Here is a 27,810-nt window from a genome sequence, read left to right on the forward strand (position 1 = left end):
GGATATTAACCACTCTTTTTGTTAATTTGCCACATAAAAAGCTGTTTTCGTTAATGAATTTCCAGATGGCTGTCAGTACGCTACAATATCTTGGGCAATTGCTTAATGTTTTGCATAGCACTTCTCGTTATTTTGAGCAAAGAATCAATGCCAACAGATTTTGTTGGAATGGTCTTGTCTAATGCCGATGAGGTAAACTTAAAAAATTGCACCAATATCCTCCCGGCCACGGAATGGTTCCTTGTTTTTTAGCAGTTGTTACAGAAAGTTGTATTCAGAGAGAATTAGAGGAAACATCAGAAATTGCATTGAGCTTCTAGCTCGATTTCTTTTGAAGTCACTTCGTGCAAATGGGGTCTTTTTCAATCTTAAATTTCCGTTAAAGATAAATTTTCAAGATAGATATTTAACAAAGTAAAAAAGCCAGCCAATGAAATTTTAAACAACAATATCATTCCTAAGGAAAGAAAAGGAAATCATTACTGTAATAGTTACGATCCAGCTACATTTGTTGCGACAATGCAATTCCTGATATCCTCCATCCCACTTGGCATTAAAACACATAACTAACTTAATATTTAAATTTGTAAGTTGACGGGCTACTAAGATTCCGGAAATTTTAATGAAACACGAACTATTCATTATTTAAAACAAAAAATATTGCAACGATATTTACTTATATTGGTTAGAAGATTCCTACTTTTATATTTTGTAAATAAACTGTAAATACCGACCTTAAAGAAAACAACCTCGGTTCAAGGGGTTGGTTTAGAAAAATAATGTCAGGGAAAATCTTTGAAAAGGTGAAATACTTTAGAGACCAGGACTAGTCGGAAGCTGACGTGCAATGGGAAATCTCTGTCCGTTTTTAAAACTCCACATAAACACATTCAGGTTTACTAAGTGATAATCCCCGCCAAATTATCAGGATAAATTAATATTGAAAACTAACTCTAGTGCACGTGTTCAGTATTAAAAAAATAAGTGCGCGCCTTCTTCGCGAATTTTCCGTTCTCTTACTCCGTGGACCAGGTCGCTTTGAGTTAACATTCGAGATAACTTAAATTATAAGGGTATCCAGCCAAATCCTTCTTTGTATTATGTTAGTCAATTTGTATGTTATTTTGTTTCATGCTGTTATGTATTGTTTTTTATGTGTTTTATTATAATAACTATCTAAATTTTGAATCAGGAGTAAATTTAACGATTACTTTTGGACTGATCTCGACCCGTTTTTTGTTTATTCATTATCCCAGTGACGATACTTAATTTAATTATTTTCCCTAGACAACTAACTCTAATTTTACTTAATAACGCCCCCTTATTATTGAAGTGTCTCAATGTTAAGAAAATAAGCAGACAATCACTCTTCTACGAACTTTCTAACAATTTAATAATTTTATCTCGCAGCTTCTACAAAATGCCAAATGCTTTATCGTTGCATTTACGGGTTTAGAAACCAATATAGTCTCATTAGAAAGAGTTGACGAATACTGTCACTTGGTGTCTGAAGCGGAGTGGAGTAAACCAGAGTGTCAACCGCCAACTGAGTGGCCTCAACTTGGACAAATCATATTCCGTGACTACAGTACCAAATATCGCGAAGGATTGGATTTGGTGTTAAAGGACATTAATATCAGGATCGAGGCCAGAGAGAAAGTGGGCGTTGTGGGAAGAACAGGTGCTGGAAAATCGTCGCTGACGCTCGCGCTCTTCCGTCTGATCGAGGCAGTACAGGGCCAGATCGTGATAGACGGAGTGGAGGTGGAAGGATTAGGCCTGTCTGATTTGCGATCGCGGCTGACCATCATCCCCCAAGAGCCCGTCCTGTTTTCGGGCACGCTCAGACTCAACCTGGATCCGTTCGGACAACAAGACGACCAGCGACTGTGGGCTGCCCTGGAGCACTCACACCTGAAATCTTTCGTGACATCACTAGAGCATGGGCTAGACCATTACGTGGCTGAAGGAGGACAGAATCTGAGTGTCGGGCAGCGTCAGTTAGTATGCTTGGCTCGTGCCTTGTTAAGGAACACTAAGATCCTTATCTTGGACGAAGCGACTGCATCGGTTGATATGGACACCGACGAGCTCATTCAAGAGACCATCAGGACGGAATTCGCCAACTCCACCATCATCACCATAGCGCACAGAATTAAAACCATATTGGACTATGACAAGTTAGTATACCCACTATTGGTATTAACATAAGTTTATCATGCCTCTAAGTAGAGAAATGGCTGCTACTCGTATGGAAATAGTGGTTTGCCTAGCTCCCTTTAATGAAACCCTATACTCTCTCCGTATCATTTATCACCTCAACTTCAATACAAAATTTTACTGCCTAGCCTAGCGTTTCTTTTATCCCTTTTACAACGTTTCAGAACTGAAACCGCCTCTATCTCACGAAAGAGAGAGGGATTTAGAGTTGCTTAATTAAAATTCGTTCCCCCCAATGTCTGCCTATACGGAACGTAAAAATCTCCTTTATTCCATTGGATAATTTTTTTCATGTGACCCATTTAGTAATCGTCTCGACTGCTTGGTGGCTGCACCGCTACAGAAATTTCAAAATTTTCTCTCTTCGGATCTTCGCGCTATACGAGTTCCGACGTCACTGTAGCCTGCGGAATATGCCCAATTGTAACCTATATTTGGGTACTTGGTGCATGATAAACTTTTGGTATTAACCATGCGGCAAAGTAATTACCTATTTTGTCTTTTAACTTTCAATAGAGTGATGGTTCTTGATCATGGTCAGATTGTAGAATTCGACTCGCCGCAGGGTCTCTTGAATAATGATCAATCATTGTTCCATGCTTTGGCCAAAGATGCTAATCTTCCGTAGAAGCTTTGTTTTAACCTTGGAAATCAATGATGACTGATAATTACCGGTCTACCTGATAAACTGAATAAAAAAAATTCTGAGCGGTAGCTCTCTTAGATAAGACTTCATACTGCCCTTAATGTATAAGGGTGGTTTTTTGATTGGATGTAAATTTTTGTATTATGTTTACTGTTTTGAAAATATTCCACAGAATTACAATTCGGGCCCATAATGTGTGGTTGAAATTTCAAAATATCCATCCATTAGTTTATTTTATGAAATATAAAGTTGCTAAGGCTGGTTTTCATTTCCATAAAATTAATCACCCCTTTTGATGAAAAACAGGAATTTTTCCCATAGAAATAACATGGGAAATGTTTTGAAAAAAACAATCCGGTTACTCGGATTTTACAAAAACTATACGTTTTTTAGTTTTGGGAACGGTCTTAAATGAAAGGTACAACATTTCTCATTGCGCTAAGCGATTTTCATGGATAAGAATTAAGTTTAAGTATTAATTTTGATAAAATTTACAGCATAACTCGATTTGCAGTTTTTACAATGAAGTCGTGTTCTTTAGTACTACATACGTGCTTTTATCCGTTACCGCTATTTCGATCTCTCCATCGTACTAATTAAAAAATGACAATTCTACCCAAATGATTAAAATTTTTAATTAGGTAATGCTTTGTGAAAGACCACGCTTACTAAGGAAGATATACACATATTCCTCACCAACGTAACATCTTTTGTTACCTTGTAAACTATTAAACAGTAGTCTAATCATGTTGACATTAGAAATGAATTAAATGCATAAGCGAGTGTAGTTCGAAAGTCAACCCGCCATATTTCTGAAATTAGTTTACTTTTGTACTTATCAATTTTAACTTTCACTTACTCGCCCGAGAAATCTACCCGCATGATTTGGAAATAGGTTTTATCTTTGGTATATTGGTTTGAAATTTTAGTGTTTAGGAAATGTATTTTCCATCTTTATTATTTACAGTCAATCTATACCTTTAGAAAGTTCAAACATTTGTTCATATCCTCGGGGAAAATTTGTAGAGGAAATTTTGTTGCCATATTTTTTTTTTTTTTGCTGTTAGTTCATACTTTTAAGATCAAGTATTCGTTCCGTTCCTCGGGATGTGATAGAATTTTTTCAATCGATGTAGTTCTTTAAAATATAGCCCACCGACACATTTATTACACCTTATGAAGCCATTTCTTACCTTTTAAAAACAAAATTTGTAAAGATGTTCTTAAAGTGTTTGCATGTTCTTCTATATTCTTCAAATGGCGTGAATTTGAGTTTCTGAAGTAGGATATAGTGCAGTAAAGGCGTGAAATATTGTAGGATAGCGTGATTTTATTTCAGTTTGACATCTTTACCACACCACGCTACTCTCAAAAAAGGTGCTATATACAATTTTTTACTGTACACACTCAACATATGGAGTGTGTTTTAACACATTTAAAAGGGGTTTTAATGGGTTCAAATTTGTCACAGACCGAAACTAAAGTTGGGAGGTCCCATTCGACCGAACTCCCGCACCTTAGGTAAAGTGGTAAATAGTCTCAACAGACTGCACTTAACGAAAGTGTTCATTGCTAACCTCTATCCGATAATAACGATTTCAATATAAGGGAAAGGTGAAATAAGCCATAATCCATAAAATATCCTTAGTTATTATTGTGAAGTGATGCTTGAAAAAACCAATTTACGTTTAAATTAGGGTAAATAAACATGTTCCAGTAAATTGTTGAGATAGTAATGGATTTTTAATGAATGTTTTGTGTGTAGTTCAAATTTAAGTCAGCAGAATCAAGAAATTTAAGTGCAGGATAAATTTTGTTATTATTTGAGTTTTCTGAACTTTGAATTCAACCGTAACCCAACACTTTGGGCCGTTTACAAATAGTGTGGGCGTCTTGAGCACTTAACAATAAATTAACCTTGTTTATTTGAATTAAAAATAAAATCCTCTTTCATTCACTGCCCCCTTCAATGTCGAACCCAAAAATTTTACACTACTACTACTACTACTACGAGAATGACCACAGGGCAGGTCAAACTAAGAGCCTCGTCGTACTATGTGGCTAAAAATCAAAAAGCGAGATAACCTTTCTTGCTAATCTAAACCTTTTAACACGAAAGTGTTAACCCATTTTGTAGAATATTGTAAAAATCAGATGCCAAAAGGTTCATCATCCTTGGCAAATTTTGTCTAAAGTAAATTGCCTTGCAGGCCTAGATCAAAATATTGTAATAATGGTATTTTAATATTATGAGAACCTAATTTCGGGGCCCCTCTGAAATTAACGGGTAGGCTGTAGCCTTCCCAGCCTAGCCCCTGGCGGCGCCACTGGTCACATGCCCAAATGAAAGACACTTTGAACACGATCTATGTGATAATAAAAGCACTTAACCGTAATCGACTAAAACGTTTTGTAAAACTGAAAAAATATTGACCAGCATCTTTCGCAAACGGAAAACGTTAAAGCATTGAAAAAATTTGTCAGACTTAAAAAAGTAAACAAATTTCTATGTCGACGCACATAAACTTTAATTAGTAATAAATCGGTCCAACTATCCCCACTAAAAACCTTTAAATCGGTGGAAGCTCAGTGCAGTAGTAGGGATGCATTAAAAATATTCTAGCATGATGAAGGCTATTTTGATCATTTGAATTCATACTAATTTCTTTTTCAACACAAGCGTTTAAAAATTGCGCGAAATACCTATAGGCCGCCAATTATTTTTTAAAATCGGAAAAATAAAGTGGAGTAGTGGACTTCTACTATTATATTCACAACCCAACACTATGTATAGAGCAACTTGTTTCCTTCCGCGCTCTTCTCTCAAACCTTTCCTCATTGGTTACCACTTACTTCCGTTTGCTTGCCCCGCTTATAAAAAATTTCTTTCGCGCCAAAATCATTCCTCTGGTTTAGTTCACAAGTTCGCCGCTGCGTTCCGCATATACCCTATTACCTTCAGTACTGGGAGACAATGTTGTTGCGCGAAAGTTTAGTCACTCGTATTGGGAGAGCTTAAATTGCTTTCGAACCCGACTGAAAAAAGTCCGAAAGTTTTTAGATAGAACTTTGAGAATGTTCGTTCGACACGCGCGGATTTAAAATGAGGATAACATAACCAAGAAACGACTTTAGTTAGGAAAACAAAAACAATGTCTTTAATAATAGTTAAAAGTCTGAGTTACAATTTAGATATTTATCCATAAAGCCGACTCGCAGACGAATCCCTAACTTACTAGGTTGAATAAAATATTGCGACTGAAAATTTCATGATAATCGTTTCAAGAGGTAAACAATTAAGAGCTCAAAAAAATGTCTATTGGCCAAATAATAAAAAAGGTAGAGAGAGAAAAATCACAATATTTCCTTATATGGCAAAAAATTTAAAAGAGTTTTTAAGCTTTAGTAGACAAAAACATTTTTTAGAGTTATACTGTTTTTTTGTAATAAGTTCGCTTACAGATTAAATTAAAACTCTCACAAGATTATTTCAAAATTAAAAAATACAAAAATAAGACTTATTTTTTCGTCAATTAAAATATAACTAGATTTTGGTTTCAACATAAGCTCCCCCCCTTGAACATTAAGTGTTCAAGAAAGATTTTAACCAGATCAGACTTATTCGTTTATCTCTAGATTATAGATTAGGGGGATAGGTCATTTCAATTTAGATCCGTTCGCAAGCCTAAGCATACACGATCTGACCTTATCATCTCGTCCGCGATAAGCTTCTTCCACAACTGCCATCTTCCAGCACAGTCGCGGTAGTTTAGGTTCAGAGATGAGAACCACGTCATCCTTTTTAAGTTCTTTTGTAGGGTCCTCTTAATGTTATGATGAGCCGAACGCAGCTCCAATAAATAGTCATTTTTCCAGCGGTACCAGAAGTTGTCTATCAGTCGTTGACGGTACTTGAGTCGATTAGTTAATTCTTTCCTTTCTGCAGGAACGACTTGACTTTGAGGAAAAGTTCTTGAGGGCAATGTTGTTAATCTTTCCCCAACCAAAAATGCGCAGGGGTTAACGGTGTAGGTTCACCAACATCCTGATAAACAAAGGTTATGGGCCTAGAATTGATGATGGCCTCCGATTCTGCCAAAACTGTTGCAATTTCTTCTTCCTTGAGACGAGATTGACCAAGGGCCTTTCTTAAGCAGATCTTAACCGAGCGAACTAGTCTCTCCCAAAAACCTCCCCACCAAGGAGCGCGGTCCACAATGTAATTCCAGGAGATGTTTAATTCTCCTAGGTATTTAGTGACTTCAGACTTAGCAACATTTTTCAAGAGATCTTTTATGTCCAGGTCCGCTCGCTTGAAAGTTTTGGCATTGTCGGAATAGATTTCCTTAACTATTCAGCGACGAGCGATGAAACGTCTGAAAGCAAGTAGAAATGCTTCAGTAGTCATGTCTGACACAAGTTCAAGGTGGACTGCTCGTGTTACAGCGCAAGTAAATAGTGCGATATAACATTTGTTCCCATTTTTGGCGTAGAGTGGTCCTGCAAAATCGAGGCCACATTTCTCAAATGGGGGTGCGGCTGTGGTCCGGAAGTCTGGCAAAGGTGCCATTTCCGCTTCACCGGGTTCCGCTCGAAATCTTTTGCATAGGTGGCAATGATGCACTACTTTGGTTACAAGTTTTCTTCCGCTTAGAATCCAGAATTGTTCTCTCACTTGTATGAGTGTGTCGTTTAAACCAGCGTGCATTAGACGACCATGATGATAGTCGGCGATTAGATGGGCAAGCCTATGTTTGGGAGACAATATCAGGGATGGCGCTCTCTATATGAAAGGGACTTTGACGTTAGACGTCCCCCTTCGCACATCAGACGATCGTCATCCAGAAAAGGTTGCAGCATGAAGATCTTCGAATCTGAGGCTATCTTTTGTCCAGTTTTCAAACTTTCAATCTCGGAAGGAAAGCTCTCCTTTTGGGCCAACCGCATCCAAAATTTTTCTGCTCTAGTCATTTCTTCTACGGAAAGATCGTTCAACTTTCGGTCGACTTTAGGTTTTCTTAGGTTGTCCTTTAGACGGAATATCCAAGCTGTTACGCGATAGACCTTTCTAAGTCTACTGTAATTTTCATGATTGAGTGGTGGTTCAGTAGAGGGTTCGACGGTGCAAATTGATTGTGTTACGGATCGAAAGGAACTGCGTAACTCTTCGTCCGATTCAGTTTTCTTTTGAACCTTGGCTCTGCCGTGGGTGCATCTCTTTGGATTTTCCGAGCCATACAGGACCGTTCCACCACAGACTACTGTTTTCCAACTCTGATACTGTCTTTCCCCTTGTGGGTAGATCCGCGGGATTGTCTTTGGTCCTACAATGGCCCCACACTTCGGGATTGGTCAAGGTTTGAATTTCTCGGACCCTGTTAGAAACAAAAGGTTTCCATTGCGTGACTGAACCTCTGATCCATTGAAGAACGATTGTAGAATCGGTCCACATTTTTAATTCAGTGGGTTTGGTTGATATAGTATCGAGTAAATGCTTAGCTAGTCTAGCTCCTATGGTTGCTCCCATTAACTCCAACCGAGGAAGCGTAATCTTCTTCAATGGCGCAATTCTGGTCTTTGCGGTGACTAGTACGGTTTCGAATCGAAGATAAGCGCAGGTCGCGTACGCTTTTTCGCTTGCGTCAACGAATACGTGTAGCTCGTTGGATTTAATGTTTTCGTGGAATTTAGTTCCAGCTTCTATGTAGTAATAACGTGGTATTGACAGGTTTCTGATTTTTCTTAATTCAGAAGTCCAGCTGTCGAATGTTGCTTTTAAATCATCGGACAACTCTTCGTCCCAAGGTAAACCCCTTTGCCAAAGCGCTTGAAATAGAAACTTAGCTCGCACTGTAAAAGGTGCCAGCATTCCCAGATGGTCATAAATGCGTGCGACGGCCTTGAGTACCCATCGCTTGGTGTTTAGTCTGTGCATTAAGAACTCAAGCAGGCTTTCGACTTTCAAAGAAGAGACAGTCCGACTCTGTGTTCCAGGATATTCCCAAGACTTTAGTCGTAGAATGATTGGATAGGTCATCTTCAGCGTATTTATTTTTGATCCAAAGTTGGCGTAATTCTTGGCAATTAGCCTTGAATTTTTGAAGTTTCATTCCAGCTTCTAATAAGTGATCTGCGGCCTTAGTAGAAATATGATAAGCTTCTTTAGCGCTTCGGTGACTGCAGGCTAGGTCATCTACATAACGTCCCTTGTCTACAGAGTCACAGACCTTGGGCTCTTGTGATCGGTACTTTTCGAAATGATGGTTTATCACAGCTGCCAACAAGAAGGGGCTACACGTGATGCCAAATGGTACAAGAGTAATGCGATAGACCTTCAGTTTAGAGTTTGGGTTTGGATTCTTTGCATCAATCCACAAAAAACGCAGGACGTCTCGGTCATTCTTGTTAATAGCTATTTGTAAAAACGCCTTTTGAACATCGCCAGTAAACGCAACTTCTCCTTCTCGAAATCGAATAGCAATGTCAAAAATGTCCGGATTTAAGTTTGGACCAGGGTCCAAGCAATCGTTCAGTGACGGTTTCCCCGTGGCGTGGGACGACCCGTCAAAGACCACGCGTAACTTTGTTGTTTCACTAGATTCTCGGTGTACGCCTCTATGATGGAGATAGTATACTAGGTTTCGAGTTTAAAGTTCCTTTGAATCTACTTCTTCTATTACTCCAGAATCGAGTTGTTCTCGCATAACTTCGTTGTAATTAGCGAATAATATCGGGTCTTTGCGTAGTTTTTCAAGCAGGTTGAGCGTTCTTCTCGTAGCTATGGCAAGATTATCTCCAAGATCTTCCTTGTTGGGCTTCCAGGTTAGCATGGTTTCATAGCGTCCTTCCTTAAACGAGAGAGATTGTTCAAAAGAGGCTAGTGCTGCGCTGTGACTTTTAGATGTAGATTGTGAGTCGACTATTCCGATGGACTCCAACTCCCAGAAGGCGCGAAGTTGATTGGAAGTGAGATCTTCCTCCGTAAAGAGAAAAGGCGCGGCGAAGATTGCAACTGTATTTACTCCAATTGATGCAGTAGTTACAGATGATGGGTCGTGTACCGTCCAACCAAGAATCGTTTCAGCTGCAACTAGCTTTCGTCTGAGTCGTTCGAAGCCACCAAGGACGATACTCCAGTACTCGTCGGAGCCAATCAAAAGATCAATCGTGTGATCTTGATTCCTGCTATTAGTCTCTACAGGGGTGTCAGCAAGTGCTAGACCCCTCTTATTCATCTCGAAGACCACCTCGGAGCTCGGTACAGAGAACGCGGCTCCGCTGATTTCTTTAGATTCAAGGGCTTCGATAATTACAGTTTTTGAGGGATCTCGTACGTTTTGTAGTTCAAGACGAACTCTTTTTCTAACGGTCTTTATGGGCTTTTCACCTTCGAAGGAGAAAATATTAAGTCCTTCTTCTCTAACTACGGGAAGATCGAGTTTTCTAGAGACGCTTTCCTTTATGACAGTCACCTGACTTCCGTTGTCGAGGAGACAACGTATTGTAATCGAATTTCCCCCAGCGGGACTTCTTACAAAGGCTTGGGCCATCTGCAAAAGCACGGTTCCATTTCTTTTACTCCCGTTTGTACCCACGTGACAGTTGACTATCCCTTCGTTAGATACAGAGGCGTTACTTTTTCTTTCCAAATCGTCGCAAAGCGTTATATGATGTTGTTTACCACATTGTTTGCAAGATTTGTTCTTACTGTCGCATTTCTTTACGAAATGCTTTCGGAGACATATGAAACATCGTTTTTTCGATGTCACAGCTTGTTTACGTTCAACGAGTGTTAAGTCTGTGCACTCTGAGGTTTTGTGCGAAGGCTTATCACAATAAAAACAGGTTTTCACGTAAACACCGCTAGTTGATAGGTTTAAAGACGAAGCAGTGGGTAATGACTGTCTATTATTACGAATGTTGTTTGTCTTATGCGTGCTAGGCTTGCGCTCGGTTTCAATAGGCTTAAAACTATACGCTTTTTCGCGACATGCAATTTCTTTTCGAAGGAAAGTTAACAAATCCTCAACTTTGTAAGTTAGGCTATCATATTTTCCGTTAAATTCAATAGTTAACTCTAACGGGAGCAATTTTGTTAAAACATGGCACAAGAGAATACTGTAAGAGTCAGAAAATACACCTAAAGACTGCAAACTTCTTATCTGCACTTCGCAAGTAGAATACAATTGTTTTAAAGAATCAATGTCACTCGCTTTTTTAACAGGATTTAAATTAGTCAAGATATTCATGTGAGTACTAGCAATTTTTTCAGTATCCCCAAAACGTTCTTTTATAAGAGTAATAGCGTAATCATAATTGGAATCAGTAGCTGCTAATCCCTTTATAGCCAAAGCGGCTTCTCCCTCTAAATAAGACTTCAAATAGGTAAACTTATCTGACTTCCGTAGATCAGTTCTGTTTTGTACGCCGTTGCAAAATTGTGTCCAAAAGTTGAGCCACTCGGATATATCCCCGTTGAAACGTTGCATTTCACACTTTGGAAGTCTCACATAAAGTTCTCGCGAGGCCGACACACCTCCCGTACTTCCAACTTGTGAACGGTTTTCATCTTGTGGATTAGGTTGAAGCAAAAGTCCATCTATCGGTGGGATACCAGGATTGATTAGCGTTGATGTCATGGATCCAGCTGGATTTTCTCGTACTAAAGAAGTTCCGTGTTGTTTAAGACGATCGTGTAGACGCTGAGCAGCTCCACGAACCTCGATGATTTCGTCATTGTATTTGATACAGGTCTCGAACTCCCTTTCCTCTTCCTCAGGGTTATCGATGAGACGCTCCACGATAGCGTTTAGTGAGTTCAGTTTCTCCTCCTTATCGATGAGAAGTAGTATGCCATTATGAAGGTAATCGAGATAAGGGTTTCCACCATCTATTTCTTTCTGAAGCGCAGAAATAGTCTTCGTAACTGAAGCTCGCAATGGCTTACGTTTTCTAATTGCTTTTGCAAGTTCCCTGGCGGCGAAGTCCGGATCTTGTAGTAGTTGTTGACCCTCCATGGTATTAAGGTTAAATCGGCGTATCCTCCCGGGTTTCGGTACCAAAATGTTGCGCGAAAGTTTAGTCACTCGTATTGGGAGAGCTTAAATTGCTTTCGAACCCGACTGAAAAAAGTCCGAAAGTTTTTAGATAGAACTTTGAGAATGTTCGTTCGACACGCGCGGATTTAAAATGAGGATAACATAACCAAGAAACGACTTTAGTTAGGAAAACAAAAACAATGTCTTTAATAATAGTTAAAAGTCTGAGTTACAATTTAGATATTTAATCCATAAAGCCGACTCGCAGACGAATCCCTAACTTACTAGGTTGAATAAAATATTGCGACTGAAAATTGCATGATAATCGTTTCAAGAGGTAAACAATTAAGAGCTCAAAAAAAATGTCTATTGGCCAAATAATAAAAAAGGTGGAGAGAGAAAAATCACAATATTTCCTTATATGGCAAAAAATTTAAAAGAGATTTTAAGCTTTAGTAGACATAAACACTTTTTAGAGTTATACTGTTTTTTTGTAATAAGTTCGCTTACAGATTAAATTAAAACTCTCACAAGATTATTTCAAAATTAAAAAATACAAAAATAAGACTTATTTTTTCGTCAATTAAAATATAGCTAGATTTTGGTTAACAACTAGATTTTGGTTTCAACAAATGCTGATGCACAGCGATGTTATATCGTCCAGTACTTCTACACTCTAAGAAATTGGAGAGTGATTTAACACCTTTATAAGTACTTTATATGGGTCCAAATTTGACACCGTTACAGGTGTACATTTACACCCCTGAAGGGATTTAATCACACTTACACTCTAAGAAAATGGGGTGTGCTTTAACACCTTTAAAAGTAGTTTATATGGGTCCAAATTTGACACCGTTACAGGTGTTCATTTACACCCCTGAAAGGGTTTAATAACACTTTTTTGAGCAATTGGTGGCAAAGATAAGTATAAAATTGTGCAACAGAGGTGCAGTTTAACACCTTTTTAACTCTTATATCGCACTGAAAGTGTATTTTTACTCTCATATTAGTGTTGTGCAACTCCTTAAAGGGTGCGGCATAGCACCTTTCAGAGTGTCGCTTCACACCATTAAGAGTGTCGCGTAACACCTTTAAGAGTGGGAGATTATTTGGTAGGATAGTAGTAGAAATTCTACTACTTTTCCTAGACTTAAGAGCAAAACCGATGACGTAAAAAACACTATAGTAGCTACATTTTGACCACTCATGAGGCATAACTCAAATATCGAGTATGGTTTTCCTGTTTAATTAAATTTTGATTATCCGCCATTCCGCAGTATTATTAGCAATTAACTCTATATTTATAACAGGGTTCCATCTTGAGAGAACTTCATCACCTATAGGGAGGAAAGTTCTCACATGCAGACCTCTTTAAGCGAGGGTTTGTTGCATATATAGTCATTTTTACGGGTTTATAAACTTCTGAAAAAGGCAGAAAGTTTTTAATTTGTACAAATGCATAGGGTAATAAATTAGTTTTGGAGGCTATAATATTCAAGCAGTAGATATAGACGTTCTTGTTAAATTTAATAATCCCTTTTCACTAAGAGTTTTTCGAGCACCAGAAACGCGTTTAATCTAATTTGCACTACAGATTTTACAAAACAAAATCCATTTAGTACTCTAATTTTTCTCAAAATAATGATAAAACATGTCACAAAAGCAAGTGCCCCACTTTGGCTTCTCAAGCTGGCCCTACTGTGAGGCCAGTATCTAACCTAGTCTCGTTTTTTAAGAGTATCGCTTAACACCTGTAAGAGTGTCGCCTAACACGTTTAGCATAGTTTTATGAAGGTACAACACCACCAGATTACCAATTTCTTTGTTAATTTTATTTAAAGGATAAAACTGTTTTCTTTCATGAATATCATCTTTAAAAAAGGAATAACAATTACGTTTTTCAATAATTTTTTACTGTTTGTATTGACTTTAATATTAAAACATTAATGAAAATGAAAGACCTTATTTAAGAAACCCGCAGTATTATAATTTTTACCTCTCCGAGTGACGTATGTCACGGAGAGGTTCTAATTTCGACGTGTCTGTCTGTCTGTCTGTTTGTGTGTCTCTGTGTCAGTCTGTTGTTATTGACTTACCCCAGGGGACCGCGTTCGCAGTTTTCAAATCGGAGCAAACGTTTTCCCAAATTCCGGACCGCATTTACAGTTCCCGGAAATTTGGAAAATTGTTTTCCACTTACAATGGCTATTATCTATTGCCTATCTACCACCACTATCCTCAGGCCATTTGTCCATCCCACTTGGACACCAGTCTGTACACACTGGCTTCCACACACCACCAATTATGGTCCTTGTCCATATCACATGGACACCAGTCACACCACCATCTTCTGGTTTTTGTCCATCTCACATGGACACCAGTCACACCACCATCATCTAATCTTTGTCCATCCCACCTGGACACCTGGCTTCTACTCCATCATCATCCTTGAGGTTAACACATACGCGGCGATCGGCCAGGGTTACGAGAAACGTCTGGCCTCCCTAAGGTGGGGCTTCCACCAAAGGTTCACGCAATTGCGCTGTTCTTATCCATAGCTGCGATTCGAAACCATTATATACTACCTATTTGAGTAAGGCGAAAAAACAGTCGTATCCTTCAATTCAAACGTCAATATTAGTCAAGTCTCTCAAGAATGTTTAATTGTTCTTTTTTAAAACGATGTAACGTTCAATAAGGCGAATAACTAACGAAGAAAATATTTTATATGAATTATATTTATTTTATTATTTAAGATAATCTTGTTTCTCAAATCAAAATTAATAAGGAAAGAGTTCAAAAGCAGTCTATGTTTTTGTCTGTGTGTGTCCGTCCGATGTTACACTAGTGCGCTGCGTTAGCAGTTATTTTCGTTTTGATGTGTAAAGAAATACTGCAGAACCTTAATATTCACTTTTTCCATTATATAAAGTGAATATGTGGAAATATTTTTCGTAATTACGATGCATTTAGTACTTTTGTAGCTTTAAAGCTCTGTTTCTTTTTGATATTCCAAGGATATTTTTTAATATTATTACTTGAAATGGCTGTTTATATATTACTTAAGCTATACTATATCTGTATATAGAAAAATCCTTGGTTTAGTGATTTCATGGAGAAAGCTAATACCTAGACTCCGTCGGGTATATCAAGTATTTTCCGCAATAGGCTTAGTGATCCAAAGAGTAAATAATTGAGACCAGAGGTGAAGTAAACTTTGGGTTTTGATTTTCGTGTCTGAAATGAAGGGACATTAACGGTTCAGAGTGAGCCGTAAGTTAATTACACGCTTAAATAATCAGGTTTAGATTTTATAATAGAAGAAAGCATCATGGTTGCCATTAGGTCAGTAAAAGGTCTAATCGTTATCGGGTTATAGCTTCGAAGTTTTCATTGTTGTGATGGAGAGCATTGACTTTCAACGCGTCTTACCACAAGTAAGTATTGGTGATTTTTAACGTTAACACCCATGTTGGCAAACTAAGAATATCGTTGAGGTGAAACGAGACAGTAGTATTTATACTGCAAACCAGTTGTGAATGTAGCTATGAGAATATAGGGTAAACTGCTAAAGCGTAGACAATTCCGCTTTTACAAACACATAAAGGTTATATATCTCGAAAAATTATATACTTCACTTCCTGTTCTTTTCCCCTTTGACTGATTTCCGTGTGTCCAAGATTTATATTTATTGGATGTAAAATGTCGTCTGCTTTACTGTATATTCGCAATGCTTGGAATACCGCTTCAATAATTCATAAATTTTAACTTCAAATAGAGAAGTAATTTTATGTCTAGGTAAATAACTTTGTAGTAGTAGACCTCTTGACTCGGAGAGGTAATATTTTGGTTTTCCCAATTTGTTCATGTTTAATTTCGAACGGTGTTTTAATAGTGTTATTTTACACCGAATTTACACTTTAAATTGGCCCCTAAAAACTCAAGGTAATAAAACTCTCTTTTGGGTGTTTTTACGGTGTTTACACCGTTTTAACACGTTTTTAACACTTCCATTTCTTAGAGTGTATCTTTAATATAAGAATTGCAACGTGTTTCTACGTCCACCATATCGCCATTTTTCTTTTCGATTGAGATCCCAGCCAACGGAAGTTTTGGAAAGAAAACCAAGGAGCATAGATACCACTACGATATACTGTAAGGTTATATGTCCATAAACCCGCTAATCCTTTCTATGCGCAACAACTGAATCTTGTTGTTCTTGATTTTAACCATTAGCTCTATGGCCAGTTTCATACTTCCTGGTTATTATGAACTCCTGATACTACTGATAGCGCCGCCGTAGTTATGCCTCTGTAAAATGGCAAAAGCTGTAGAATGGCTTAGAACCACTTATCGTTTAACAGCTCTACTACTAGTAAGGGCATTGGCTTCAAAACCAGCTAGGATGTCCACTTCTCTATCATCATTACCGTCTATACGATCTCATTTATATTCACGTTCTTGCACGACGAAACTACCGAAATCACTAAGGTTGACGCTAATGTCGGTAAAGGTACTTCACCCCGGATGTCGACGGTGTGGAAAGCGTTCGGCATAAAGCACTCCCGCTTTTCGAACGTTAAAGCTACTTTGACCACAATAAACATCATGACCTGCTCAAACCGGGAATCATTGCACACTCACCGTTGAGGTATTGCCGGTCCCTTTAGAGATACAACAACTGTAGTGTAGCGGCTAAGCTCGTAATACAGTAGTTAGTCTCGTGTCTTAGAAATATGCCAGCCTATTCCATCTGGTTACCACATCATTACTGGAGACATTTACCTGGACTTCCTGCGTCATGAGTTTAGTGCTTGCAAATGTATTGCAAGACGTCATGGACAGTCGTCTTGAAGAGTGCCTCCACCACGATGGTAGACACATAGATCATTTTCGTTGAGGTGTTTACCAAACAGATTAGAGGTTGTAATTTGAGGCCTAAGTTTTAGGGGTAATCGTAGGACTGTTTTAAAGCATTTTGTTTCATTGAGGCATATTTCCCAATATTCCTTAGGTACCTTCTCATTTGCATACAATAAAATCTTAAGTTCAAAGCGAATTTATTTCCAACCAGTATTTGAGGTTTGTAATTTAATATTGTGACGTCATCCGTTGGCTGTAATGGGGGTTGTCCTTATTTAACCTAGTAAATTATTTACAAATAGACCCATTAATCACCCATGTACAATAATGCAGTGGCTTCCTGAACCCCAGGAGGAAGAACTACATAGAAACCTAAATAAAATATAAGTAAGGTTGGTCATTCTTGTAAGATTATCAAAATAATAATACCAAACGTGAAAACACCTCGAACTGAAACGGTTAAAAAAATATTCTCGCTTCAAGGTAGGCACGGGTATAGACAGATTTCGTAGGTTCCGATTTTGTTTTCCCAACTTGTTATATTATGAACAAGACGGCACAAGGGCTCGTAATAGTAGCCATATCGTACGAGTGAATAGCCCCTCTATACCCTACCCTAATGAGTGGATAACCCCTCTATACCTTACCCTAATGAGTGAATAGCGCTATCTTTTTCTATGCTTAATTGATTTACCGTGCATAAAATCAGAGTTAATAGCCCCTAGATTCCCTACTCTAAACAGTGATTAAATTATAAACATATAAATTTACTTATGCTGTAATTCTAATATTCCGGCGAATCGAAGAACAGATAGTTTTTAGTGATAATCCCCTCGATGAGTTTACAACATAGACTTATGCCGATGCACACTTATCGCATCTTATAAATTTCTAATAAGGACTTATGCCCACAAACTTTTGAAAGAGAAAGTTTAGTTATGGTGATTACACATTTTAGTGATTATCCCCTTGAATTACCTTTAGCAATGCTAAAATGATCAAACGCATAACGCTCATTTAACACTATGTTAGCTCTATCTAAAGTCCCACATTTGAATTAACCGCCAAAACGTTCCAGTGAAACATAACATAGATGACGATAGCTACCGAACGAGAACGAAACACATGAGGAGCGCGGTAGGAAACGGGGAAAATCGTTATCTATTTAATTAGCACATAAATTAAAGAAAATTAATATAAAAACCCCAAACATACAAATTCATAAGTATCCGACCCCACAGATAAAAATTCAAAAGTATCCGACCCCACAGATAAAAATTCAAAAGTATCCGACCCCACAGATAAAAATTCAAAAGTATCCGACCCCACAGATAAAAATTCAAAAGTATCCGACCCCACAGATTAAGAGGTACCCCACCCCACATCACCCCGACATTTTGGAGATAAAAATAAATGATAAAAAACTCGGGGTTTCTATTAAGTCTCTATGGTTCAGTGGTAGCGAGCCGTACTGCTGCGCCAGCGACCCGGGTTCGATTCCCGGGTATGACCTGAACACTGCCTTCTCTAATACTAGGCCTTGCGATAGGAATAAAAGGGGGGTGGCAGTTAGGATTTCACAAATGGCGCTAGATGTCGCTTTTCTGAGGTTTTAAACTGGCGGCAAATTCAAAACTATGGGAAATTGTTAGCAACGACGAAGTGTAATCTGCAAAGTTCGTCTCGAAAAAGAAAGCAAAAAACCGGTCAATAAACCGGATCATGATGCTGAACGGTTTCCGAGTTCGAAAAATACTAGTTTAAATTTGGTGTATGTTTTGACACGTGTCAATGGCGTCTGCATGGAAATTTCAACCCATCACAGCCCTTAAGTTTTTCCCAAAAACTGCCACTGCCAATGAAATACCTTAAGTTTGATTTGGATTGCCCAATGAGCGAGCTTAGGAGAGGTAGGAGGAGATTTCTTTGGCAGCTGAATTTGACACCAGCCATGGAAATAAGGTTCTTTTTTCAACTAGTCCTCGGGACCGGTGACCCCGACATCAACAATATTCAAACTGGTCCCCAAGACCTGTTACCCCTGTGCAATTTATTTAACTGCTGGTCTAATTTTAAAATTATTTATAATTATAAAATTACATGGTCCCAAATCTGTTTTAAAAATTTATTTATCCATCTTTGACTACATTATCGTACCAAAGCTAAAAATTATCGATTTGCAATCAAAATTATCATGCGCACAGAAAGCCTCCAAAATAGCGGTAAAATCTATGCAAGTGTTCTGATTCACCTTGAATTTATACTAAAATCGTTACAAGGGCCCTGAAGGTGATAGACAAATAACGTCTCCAAACGTTTCTCACATCCTGCCTTTGGGCTTAAGTGTATTATTCTTTTGGAAGAAACATGAATAATTTCATTCTATTTCACCTTTTTCTACCTCTAGCGAGCCTTTTGTGCCCAGATTAGTTAGATTTCGCGCCGGCGCTAAATTATCGTACAATTATTGTACGCCGAAGCCGAATTATCGAATTTAGCGTACTATATAGTACAGCGTCATAATTATCGTACGCTTCCAAAAACTCTTAAAATTATCGCATTGTACTATAATTATCGTACGTCTGGCAATGCTGAACTGATTTGTACTAGCCTGACACTACGACTAGGAGTAGAGATAATTAGGAAATAAGATTAAGACTCCTTGCAATGAGAAAGGAGTCGAAATTTGACGAAAAACTTGAAATAATAAACAGGTCCCCTTTCAATATTTATCAAAGTTAAGAATTAATAAACAAGTCCCTGGGACTCGTGACCCTCTGTTTTTGAATTAAAAAACTAGTCTGAGTAATTAATAAAGTGGTTTTGGACCTGTAAACCTGTGTTATTTCCATGGCTGTTTGACACAGACATTATCTCCAATATTTTAATTATCCACTTCTCTAGTTTAGCAGACGATGTGCCCTGGTCAATGGTCGTGGACCAGGTTATTTAGTCCAGTTTAAAAAATCCTTATTTCCCAACCTGGTCCACCATAAGCGAAAGACGTGACGTCATGCGAGACTGCGCAGTACGAATTTACTTTTGTCATCGCGAAAATTCGCCTCAGAAAAGAGCCATCTAACGGTTACTAAGCGCAAATTCAAAATGTCACATAAAAAATGCTTCTGTTGTACATATCATGGCCTAGTATTAGAGAAGGCAGTGACCTGAAAAAATTTTAATTAAAATTAAATCTCTAATCAAGCCCAGTTACCCCTATTGGTGGGTTTAGGTACTATCGAGTTCCTTTTAAACTAAAATTTAACGATAACGATAGCGAAAACTCCGGCCACTACTGTTACCATGTGGCATACGGACGCGAAAATAGCTTTTGGGAGAGCTGAATTTATTTTGAGTAGTCGATCGCGTTAGCGGACTGAAAACACAAAGCCGATTTAATGGTGGAAATTTAGATTACTCACGCGTTGGCACGTTTTTTACTCGCAAATAAGAAAAGGCGGTTTTTTTGTTAATTAAAATCTCCAAAAAATTACTTTATTTTCACTTAAAAAATTACTGCTAAATTTGACTCGCACATTGAGTTTCTTTTCTACAAAGTTTTAAAGATTTCTTAGTGGCGCACCTTGCCTTTCAAAAAAACTAACTTTTGTTGTTAACTTGTTCCCGCGCTTTGGGTCTCACATAAAGGATTTTTTCGTTTATACTCGCACCTTGAGTATTTTTCTCCCGCTGGTGGTCTCTATGTGCACTGATAGACCTTCTCGTTCAAAAGTTCTGAAGGGAGTCTTTTTTGTGACCTGGTCAAGCCCGGTTTTTATAGAAATTAGCGTGCTTCAAACGCTCAAATTCTGTCCAATGACCTTTCTACCTTTTTAGCCAATGATCATTCTTGTTCGCTTTTACTTTCAAAAAATACTCTCACTTTCTTGTTTGTTAGCCTCTAAAAAATACCCAAGCGAGGAGTTCGTCAACAACGTAAATGGAAAAAAACCTAGTGCGTCACTGACCGAAACAAATATCTTTACAAAAAAAAGGATGTCGAACTCAAAAATAAGGGGGTTTACACAAAGTTCTATATACAATAAATTTAACAAAACAGTTTTACATATTTAGATTGAACATTTTACAAAAAATATTACTCGATTAATCAGGAGCAGATGACAAAGGAGTCTCGGACGCTAGCTTCCACAATATAGAGGGCAATGGCACCCGCGTACATCACAGCTGTAGCGGTATCGTTTGCCCTAGAGGCGCTATCAGACATTATAGCAGACAATGTTTTTGGTGGACTATATCTGGCACCAAAGTCTGCTGGGAATTTTTTTTTGTAATAACGGACTAACGGTGGCTACTGAGGTTCGTCTTATCCGATCGCGACATAAATATACACAATATAATTACTTTATTCAAACAGCTGTAACCGTTGGTATTAAGATAAAAGATAAGACTACATTTTGTGACTTCAACCTGCTAAATAGTCAAATTAAGTCCAAACTAGCTGAGAAACCCAGGTAAGCCAATGCTTAATTAACAATCTGTGCCCACTGGAATGATTGGGTTTGGGTTTTCAAAAGATAAAAGCAAGGTTTTAAAAGATGCCGAAACACAATGTTATATATGTGTTTTGGGGCCAAAATATTCCGTTTTTCTTTTGAATTAATTGACTGCTACAAGAGGTTGGAAACGAAATCACTGTCTCTTACTTTTTGGGTTTTAAAAGATCGTGAGTGATTTCTTTTCCCAACCTCTTGTAGCTATCATTTAATTCAAGAAGAAATTTAGAAAAAATGGCACTGAAACACATTTTAGTTTTTTAATAGTGTACATGCGTTACTCGCTGGGTTTTTCATTATGAATTTTAGTCCCAAAAAAGATTAAAAAGCCGTTGAAATCCATTTTTTAACTCTAATACTCGCTAAGCCTAGGCTAATTATAAGCAGACGATACGCATTTTTAAAGAGAGGCTCCAGACGCGATTTCCCAGATCTCCTTTCGAGACTTTGCAGCCACGCTATTGGTTGGAAAATAAAGCTCAAATTTCCTACGAGTGGTGGCACTGGCATAATGATTTTGGTTAATAACCGTGACGTTCGCGGATCCCATTGCCCTCTACATTATGGAAGCTGGCGTCCGAGACTCCTTTGTCATCTGCTCCTGGATTAATTAATTAATTGATTATGAATTAAACTAAATATTAACTCTTGAAAATTAACACTTAAAAATTTGATTTTTAATACCCTCCCCACCTTGAACAGTGTTCAAAATTAAATTTCAAGGGGATAGAGCAACTGTACAGGTCTTCGTAACCTATTACCGTTCGGTAAGCGAACCATGCACGACCTAACGACTCCATCCCTGCCCATCATTGTTTCCTCTATAACCGCTACTCTCCACATCAAACGCGGGGTCTTGTTTTCTTCTATCAATACTACGTCATTCACTTTTAGAGGTTCACTTGGGGTGCAACTGGGTCTATGATGCGCGGGCCGCAGGTCTAATAAGTAATTAGTTTTCCATCTTTTCCAGAAAGAGTCCAAAAGAGTCTGTTGATATTTTAACCTTTTCGTCAAGGTTTCTCGCGTTGCGTTCATGACTTCGTCGTTCGCGAATACCCGTGAAGGAAGTGACGTCAACCGTTTTCCCGTCAAAAAATGCGCTGGGGTCAAAGGAGCCGGTTCTCCTGCCCCTTCGTACACGTAACTTATAGGGCGCGAATTTACGGTGGCCTCTATTTCAATTAGAATTGTTTCCAGCTCTTCGTAGGTCAATCTGGCCTTTCCAAGGGTTTTTCGGAGAGAGGATTTTACCGAACGGACCATCCGCTTCCAAAACCCTCCCCACCAAGCCGCTCTGTCCGCTATGTACCTCCATTGTATTCTTAATGATCCAAAGTAATTAGCGACTTCGGGGTGTCTTAAATTCTGGATTCAAGTCGATTTCTGCTCTTTTGAAAGTTTTGGCATTATCGCTGTATATGATTCTCGTAATTCCGCGGCGCGCAATAAATTTTCGGAACGATAATAAAAACTTCTCGGTAGTCAGGTCCGAAACGACCTCTAAATGAACCGCACGCGTTACCGCACAGGTGTATAACGCGATATAGCACTTTTGTCCATCCTTTGTAAAACGTGGACCGGCAAAGTCGATACCACAAACCGAAAATGGAGGTGATGGGTTTATTCTCGCTTCTAGCAGGGGAGCCGTTTCAGTTATAGTTGCTCTTGCCCGAAATCTTTTGCACCTTGGGCACCCTTGCACTTTGCTCTTAATTGCACGTCTGAGCTTATTAACCCAAAATTTCTCTCTAATTACTACTAAAATATCATCTACACCAGCGTGTTTAAGTTTCACATGACAATCAATAATAATCAATTCAGTTAACAAGTTTTTGTGTGATAATATCCAAGGATGTCTTTCTTCGTAACTAATATTTGCGGCTTCTAGACGACCGCCTAACCTTAACAGACCATCCTTATCAAGAGTAGGGGACAATGACAATATTTTTGAATCTTTGGAAATTCCAATGCCTGCTTTCAAGCTATTTATCTCCTCAGCGAAATGTTCTTCTTGCGCTAATTTTACCCAGTATTTCTCAGCATTATTAATCTCATCAGTTAATAAAGGGCCACTAATTTCTGTAATTTTTCTTAGTTTTCTTTTCAAATTCTCCACAAAACGCAAAACCCAAGCAGTCACCCTAAACCCTTTCATTGCTGAACTATACTTTTCTAGCTTAATTATTGGTTGTAACGTGTTTACTGGAATTGCTAAAATTACTTGTTCTTTCCCCCTTTTTTCTACTTTAATTGCTGGGCTTTCTTCGTCAACCTCTACCAAATCTGTCACTTGCTCGTCTTTTGATAGCCAAGTTGGCCCGTGAAGCCAAAGATCCGACTTAACGAATTCTTCCATGTTTCCACCACGCGAGGGCAAGTCAGCTGGGTTTTCCCTTCCCGCTACATGATTCCAACAAGAGGGATCTATCATTCCTTGAATTTCCTTAACCCGATTAGAAACAAAGGGTTTCCATCTAGCTGCATTATCCCTAATCCAGTGTAATACTATCGTGGAATCAGTCCACATTCTAATTAACCGTGGGGAATATCCTAGTGTTTGAACTAGACTTTTCATTAACCTTGCACCTAAGAGTCCACCCATTAATTCCAAACGAGGTAATGATAAAGCTTGTATGGGCGCCACCCTCGCTTTTGCTGCCACCATAGATGTGTGCACTTCACCATTAGCATAAACACCCCTAAGATAGACAACAGCCGCGTAGGCTTTTTGGCTAGCGTCAACGAAACCATGCATTTCTATTTCCGGTTCTTCATTTCCCGGCTCATTCGAGAAATAGTACCGTGGGATTGATATTGTTACTAAATGGGAGAGTTCCGCGCACCATGCGTCAAACTCTTCCGCTATTTCTCCTGTCAATGGGGTATCCCATTCTAGCCCGAGGGGCTTCTAACTCGCGAATTCGGTGTACATCACTGGCTGAATTCAATGTGAATTCCAAAACAAACTTCTGAATTCCATGAAAAATTCCATGTATTCAAGTGAATTCCAACGAATCAAGAAATCCCTTTGAATTCATGTGAATTCCCAAGAAATTTCATGAAATCTTACGAAATTTCAGCTCTAACTCTATGAATTCATAAAAATCTTTGGCAAATTTATTAAATTCCCCTAAATGATTTCCTGAATTCTTGTGAATTCCAGCGTATTCCTAAATTTTTAAATGAATTCAATTGCATTCCCGAAAATTAGCATGAATTCATTTGAATTCAGAAAAATGAGCACGAATTCTTTAAGAATTCTGGCGAATTCCTATAGTATTCATTGAATTCCGCAATGAATTCCTCGGTATTCATCTTTTTCGTGTATTCATATTTTTTTCGATGAGATATTTTTGTAAACGTTATGCCTAGACCTGCCCAGCCCTTGTTTCGTTTCGTGGGAAAATCCTTTCTAAGCGTCTCGAAAAAATTCCATGGAACGTTCCAATTTCCCAAGGGGTCTTTATTTATCTTTCTGTGGTCATTTTACTTGTAGGCAACAGAGAAAGCACACTGTAAATTTTATTTTCATAACAAAACAACTTTTGGTAATCTTTTTTAGCTGATAGCCTCAGATTATACTAGTAAACTCAGTTTTAGGCAGACTTTAATATTAAAGCTCTTCGGTGTTGCGGGTTTATTGAAAACATGTCTAACGTACATGCCGAATGTACCTGTTCTAAGGAGGGGGAGGATAAAAAGGATCCAAATAAAAGAATAAGAATATACGTGAGTGTACCTTAAAACGGTGTTTACGATTTTAAATGACGAGTAAATTGTTTAGATTGAGTTTGCAATGTTTACACATTGTTTACAGACTAGGAGGATTCATACCATTTACACAGGGAGGCCATGCTTCAGATGTTACACAAGGAGGCCTGACTCACTGGGTGAGTCTGAAGCCAGGCCTCCTTGTGTAAATGGTATGAATCCTCCTAGTCTGTAAACTATGTTTAGATTCAGTTTGCAATGTTTTTTTTGAGTTTGCAATGTTTAGATTTTATCTCATTAACTCTTAGATTGTTTAGAATGTTTGTTTAAGATTTTACCTCATTAACTCTTAGATTGTTTAGAATGTTTGTTTAAGATTTTATCTCATTAACTCTTAGATTGTTTAGAATGTTTGTTTAAGATTTTATCTCATTAACTCTTAGATTGTTTAGAATATTTGTTTAAGATTTTATCTCATTAACTCTTAGATTGTTTAGAATGTTTGTTTAAGATTTTATCTCATTAACTCTTAGATTGTTTAGAATGTTTGTTTAAGATTTATCTCATTAACTCTTAGATTGTTTAGAATGTTTGTTTAAGATTTTATCTCATAAACTCTTAGATTGTTTAGAATGTTTGTTTAAGATTTTATCTCATTAACTCTTAGATTGTTTAGAATATATCTTTAAGATTTTATCTCATAAGTCTTAGATTGTTTAGAATGTATGTTTAAGATCTATATCGAATGATTGAATAGGTTCTTTTTAGTATGTTTGAATAGGTTCTTTTCAGTATGTTTGAATAGGTTCTTTTCAGTATGTTTGAATAGGTTCTTTTCAGTATGTTTGAATAGGTTCTTTTCAGAATGTTTGAATAGGTTCTTTTCAGAATGTTTGAATAGGTTCTTTTCAGAATGTTTGAATAGGTTCTTTTCAGAATGTTTGAATAGGTTCTTTTCAGAATGTTTGAATAGGTTCTTTTCAGAATGTTTGAATAGGTTCTTTTCAGAATGTTTGAATAGGTTCTTTTCAGAATGTTTGAATAGGTTCTTTTCAGAATGTTTGAATAGGTTCTTTTCAGAATGTTTGAATAGGTTCTTTTCAGAATGTTTGAATAGGTTCTTTTCAGAATGTTTGAATAGGTTCTTTTCAGAATGTTTGAATAGGTTCTTTTCAGAATGTTTCATTAAAATATTTAAACATGACATTGGATTTAGGGATCTCCGGACGAAAACAAACTTTGGTGTGTTTTAAAATATGATCTTGGGTTTACTCATGAACTACCATTATATTTGAAGAACCTGCTAAAGTTGACCGGATTCGACAACCCAATGGCCCTTAAAAACATATCTGATAGTAATTTGGCGGAATTAGAAGAATATGCCAGAGGAGAAATGAAAATGGACTTGCCTGAAGACGCTAATCTGGAGCATTATTTCGGGAAATATGCCAAAAATACTACACAATTCAAAATCCTACCAGGGCATAAAATTCTTCTAAAAGGAATTGCAAAATTTATTACAAATAAGCCTGAGGATTATTTTAGTAAATACGAAATATTGACACCATCCAACCAACTGACGAAATCAACAAAGTCGAAACACCAGGCCTGGTCACAAACAGCAGTTACCAATGAAGACGAGCGCAAAATGACGAAAAAGCTTCCTTATGTAAATGCAACGGACGAAAAGGCAAAGCTAACAACACTTCTAACCAATTCGGTCAAATCATTGCTACTTGGTCAAGAACCCGATTTCATAGAAAAATTCACTGCTATATATGTGGAAATAGCCAGTGAAGGTACTTCACCTGATAACAACTCGGAGAATGCTAGTTTCGCTCTATCGGCCAAAGCAATTTGCCCTATATGTGATGCATCAATCAATTTGCCAACAGCATCTTTGAAATCTGGGCAAAAGCGTTGGATAACTTCAAATTTTTCGAGACATGTGAAATTACACGTGATCAATGGAGCACCAAAGCCAAAGAACAGTACAATGAACACCCTTTTCGCTCATAACTTCAAACGAGATATGAAAAGAACATTGGATATGTCTGAAAATGATGCTGCAGAGTGTCCCAGTGCTGATGAGAACAGTGATTCTAAACAAAAACCTGCAATGACTGATATCGATGTTGATGATGTACCTCAGAAGCTACCCAGAAACAGCCAGCACATACAAAATCAAACCGAGTCACTTCCGGGGGAAGAGCCCAATGGCGCAGTGTAGAGACCAACTGCGTCATTGTAGATCAACCTATTACACAGGTCTCTAAAACTAGCAAGTGGCGAGATAATCGATACAGCAGAGCTGAAAGAAGAAAAAGGGAATTTCAACGCGTAAATCAAAATCAAAGAGTGATAACGGATTGGTTTAAAATCTTGAATGAAGTTCAGGTTCTTGTGAAAAACAACGAAGAACTAAACAAGAGGTTTAGCGCTTTTTTAACTGGAAATAACCAAAGAAAATCACTCGAAAAAAGTGGGATGAAAGTTGATTCTTTTCTATCAGGGTTAATGAATACTGCCGAAGAAAATTCTAGAAAAGAAAGGAAGGGAAAGCGATATAAAAACACTATCAAACTATTTTCAACCTACTTGTTTTTAATCGGGGGCCGCTTGTCATACGAAACAATACAGAAAAATCTACCGCTTCCGTCAACTCAAACTATTCTAAAATCTATAAAAGACAATGGCCCGGCTGTAATCGAAGGTAAACTTAGGATGTCTGAGCTTAAAGATTTCCTATTAGAAAGAAATTTGCCCTTCAAAGTCTGGATAAGTGAAGATGGGACCAGAATTACAGGGAAGATAC

The 27,810-nt window shown here is 37.9% G+C and overlaps 4 protein-coding genes across 5 annotated transcripts in view; 1 reads left to right on the forward strand and 3 right to left on the reverse strand.

The window, feature by feature from the left end:
- LOC149718752 (multidrug resistance-associated protein 1-like) overlaps nt 1–3,082 on the forward strand; it is a 53,271-nt gene extending 50,189 nt beyond the window's left edge. For both annotated transcript variants that reach the window (XM_089852278.1, XM_089852279.1), the window contains 3 exons: nt 66–192; nt 1,411–2,180; nt 2,737–3,082. In XM_089852278.1, coding sequence (XP_089708404.1) covers nt 66–192; nt 1,411–2,180; nt 2,737–2,848 — 1,009 coding nt within the window. In that variant the 3' untranslated portion in view covers nt 2,849–3,082. The remainder of the gene's footprint in view (nt 1–65; nt 193–1,410; nt 2,181–2,736) is intronic.
- A 3,772-nt stretch (nt 3,083–6,854) lies between these two features.
- LOC149718756 (uncharacterized) lies at nt 6,855–8,735 on the reverse strand. Its single transcript, XM_089861589.1, has 4 exons — nt 8,279–8,735; nt 7,692–8,190; nt 7,337–7,614; nt 6,855–7,216 (listed from the first exon to the last, which is right to left on the reverse strand). Exons 1-4 carry the CDS (start codon nt 8,733–8,735, stop codon nt 6,855–6,857), a joined length of 1,596 nt encoding a protein of 531 aa, XP_089717715.1.
- Nucleotides 8,736–8,808: 73 nt separating this feature from the next.
- Nucleotides 8,809–11,883, reverse strand: LOC149718757 (uncharacterized). Its single transcript, XM_089861655.1, has 2 exons — nt 9,569–11,883; nt 8,809–9,481 (listed from the first exon to the last, which is right to left on the reverse strand). The coding sequence occupies exons 1-2, from the start codon at nt 11,881–11,883 to the stop codon at nt 8,809–8,811; spliced, it is 2,988 nt and encodes a 995-aa protein (XP_089717781.1).
- Nucleotides 11,884–22,623: 10,740 nt separating this feature from the next.
- On the reverse strand, nt 22,624–24,039 carry LOC149718758 (uncharacterized). The gene has a single exon (XM_089861667.1). The coding sequence runs from the start codon at nt 24,037–24,039 to the stop codon at nt 22,624–22,626; it is 1,416 nt and encodes a 471-aa protein (XP_089717793.1).
- Between the last annotated feature and the right edge of the window lie 3,771 nt (nt 24,040–27,810).

This window comes from Phalangium opilio, unplaced genomic scaffold (assembly GCF_054372755.1).
Source record: "Phalangium opilio isolate 3A_F unplaced genomic scaffold, DU_Popi_V2 ptg000002l_1, whole genome shotgun sequence".
In the NCBI taxonomy this organism is placed as follows: Eukaryota; Metazoa; Arthropoda; class Arachnida; order Opiliones; family Phalangiidae; genus Phalangium; species Phalangium opilio.

Bases quoted from the DNA above. Each gene is read 5' to 3' on its own strand.
- LOC149718758 (XM_089861667.1), bottom strand. From the start codon at position 24,039: ATGCATGGTTTCGTTGACGCTAGCCAAAAAGCCTACGCGGCTGTTGTC.
- LOC149718756 (XM_089861589.1), bottom strand. From the start codon at position 8,735: ATGCTGGCACCTTTTACAGTGCGAGCTAAGTTTCTATTTCAAGCGCTT. The intron at 8,191-8,278 runs GTTCAGTCACGC...GGGCCATTGTAG, and splicing joins CGTTCTTCAATGGATCAGAG to GACCAAAGACAATCCCGCGG. The intron at 7,615-7,691 runs GTGCGAAGGGGG...TCCCAAACATAG, and splicing joins CTGGATGACGATCGTCTGAT to GCTTGCCCATCTAATCGCCG.
- LOC149718757 (XM_089861655.1), bottom strand. From the start codon at position 11,883: ATGGAGGGTCAACAACTACTACAAGATCCGGACTTCGCCGCCAGGGAA. The intron at 9,482-9,568 runs GCGAGAACAACT...TCTCCATCATAG, and splicing joins GCTAATTACAACGAAGTTAT to AGGCGTACACCGAGAATCTA.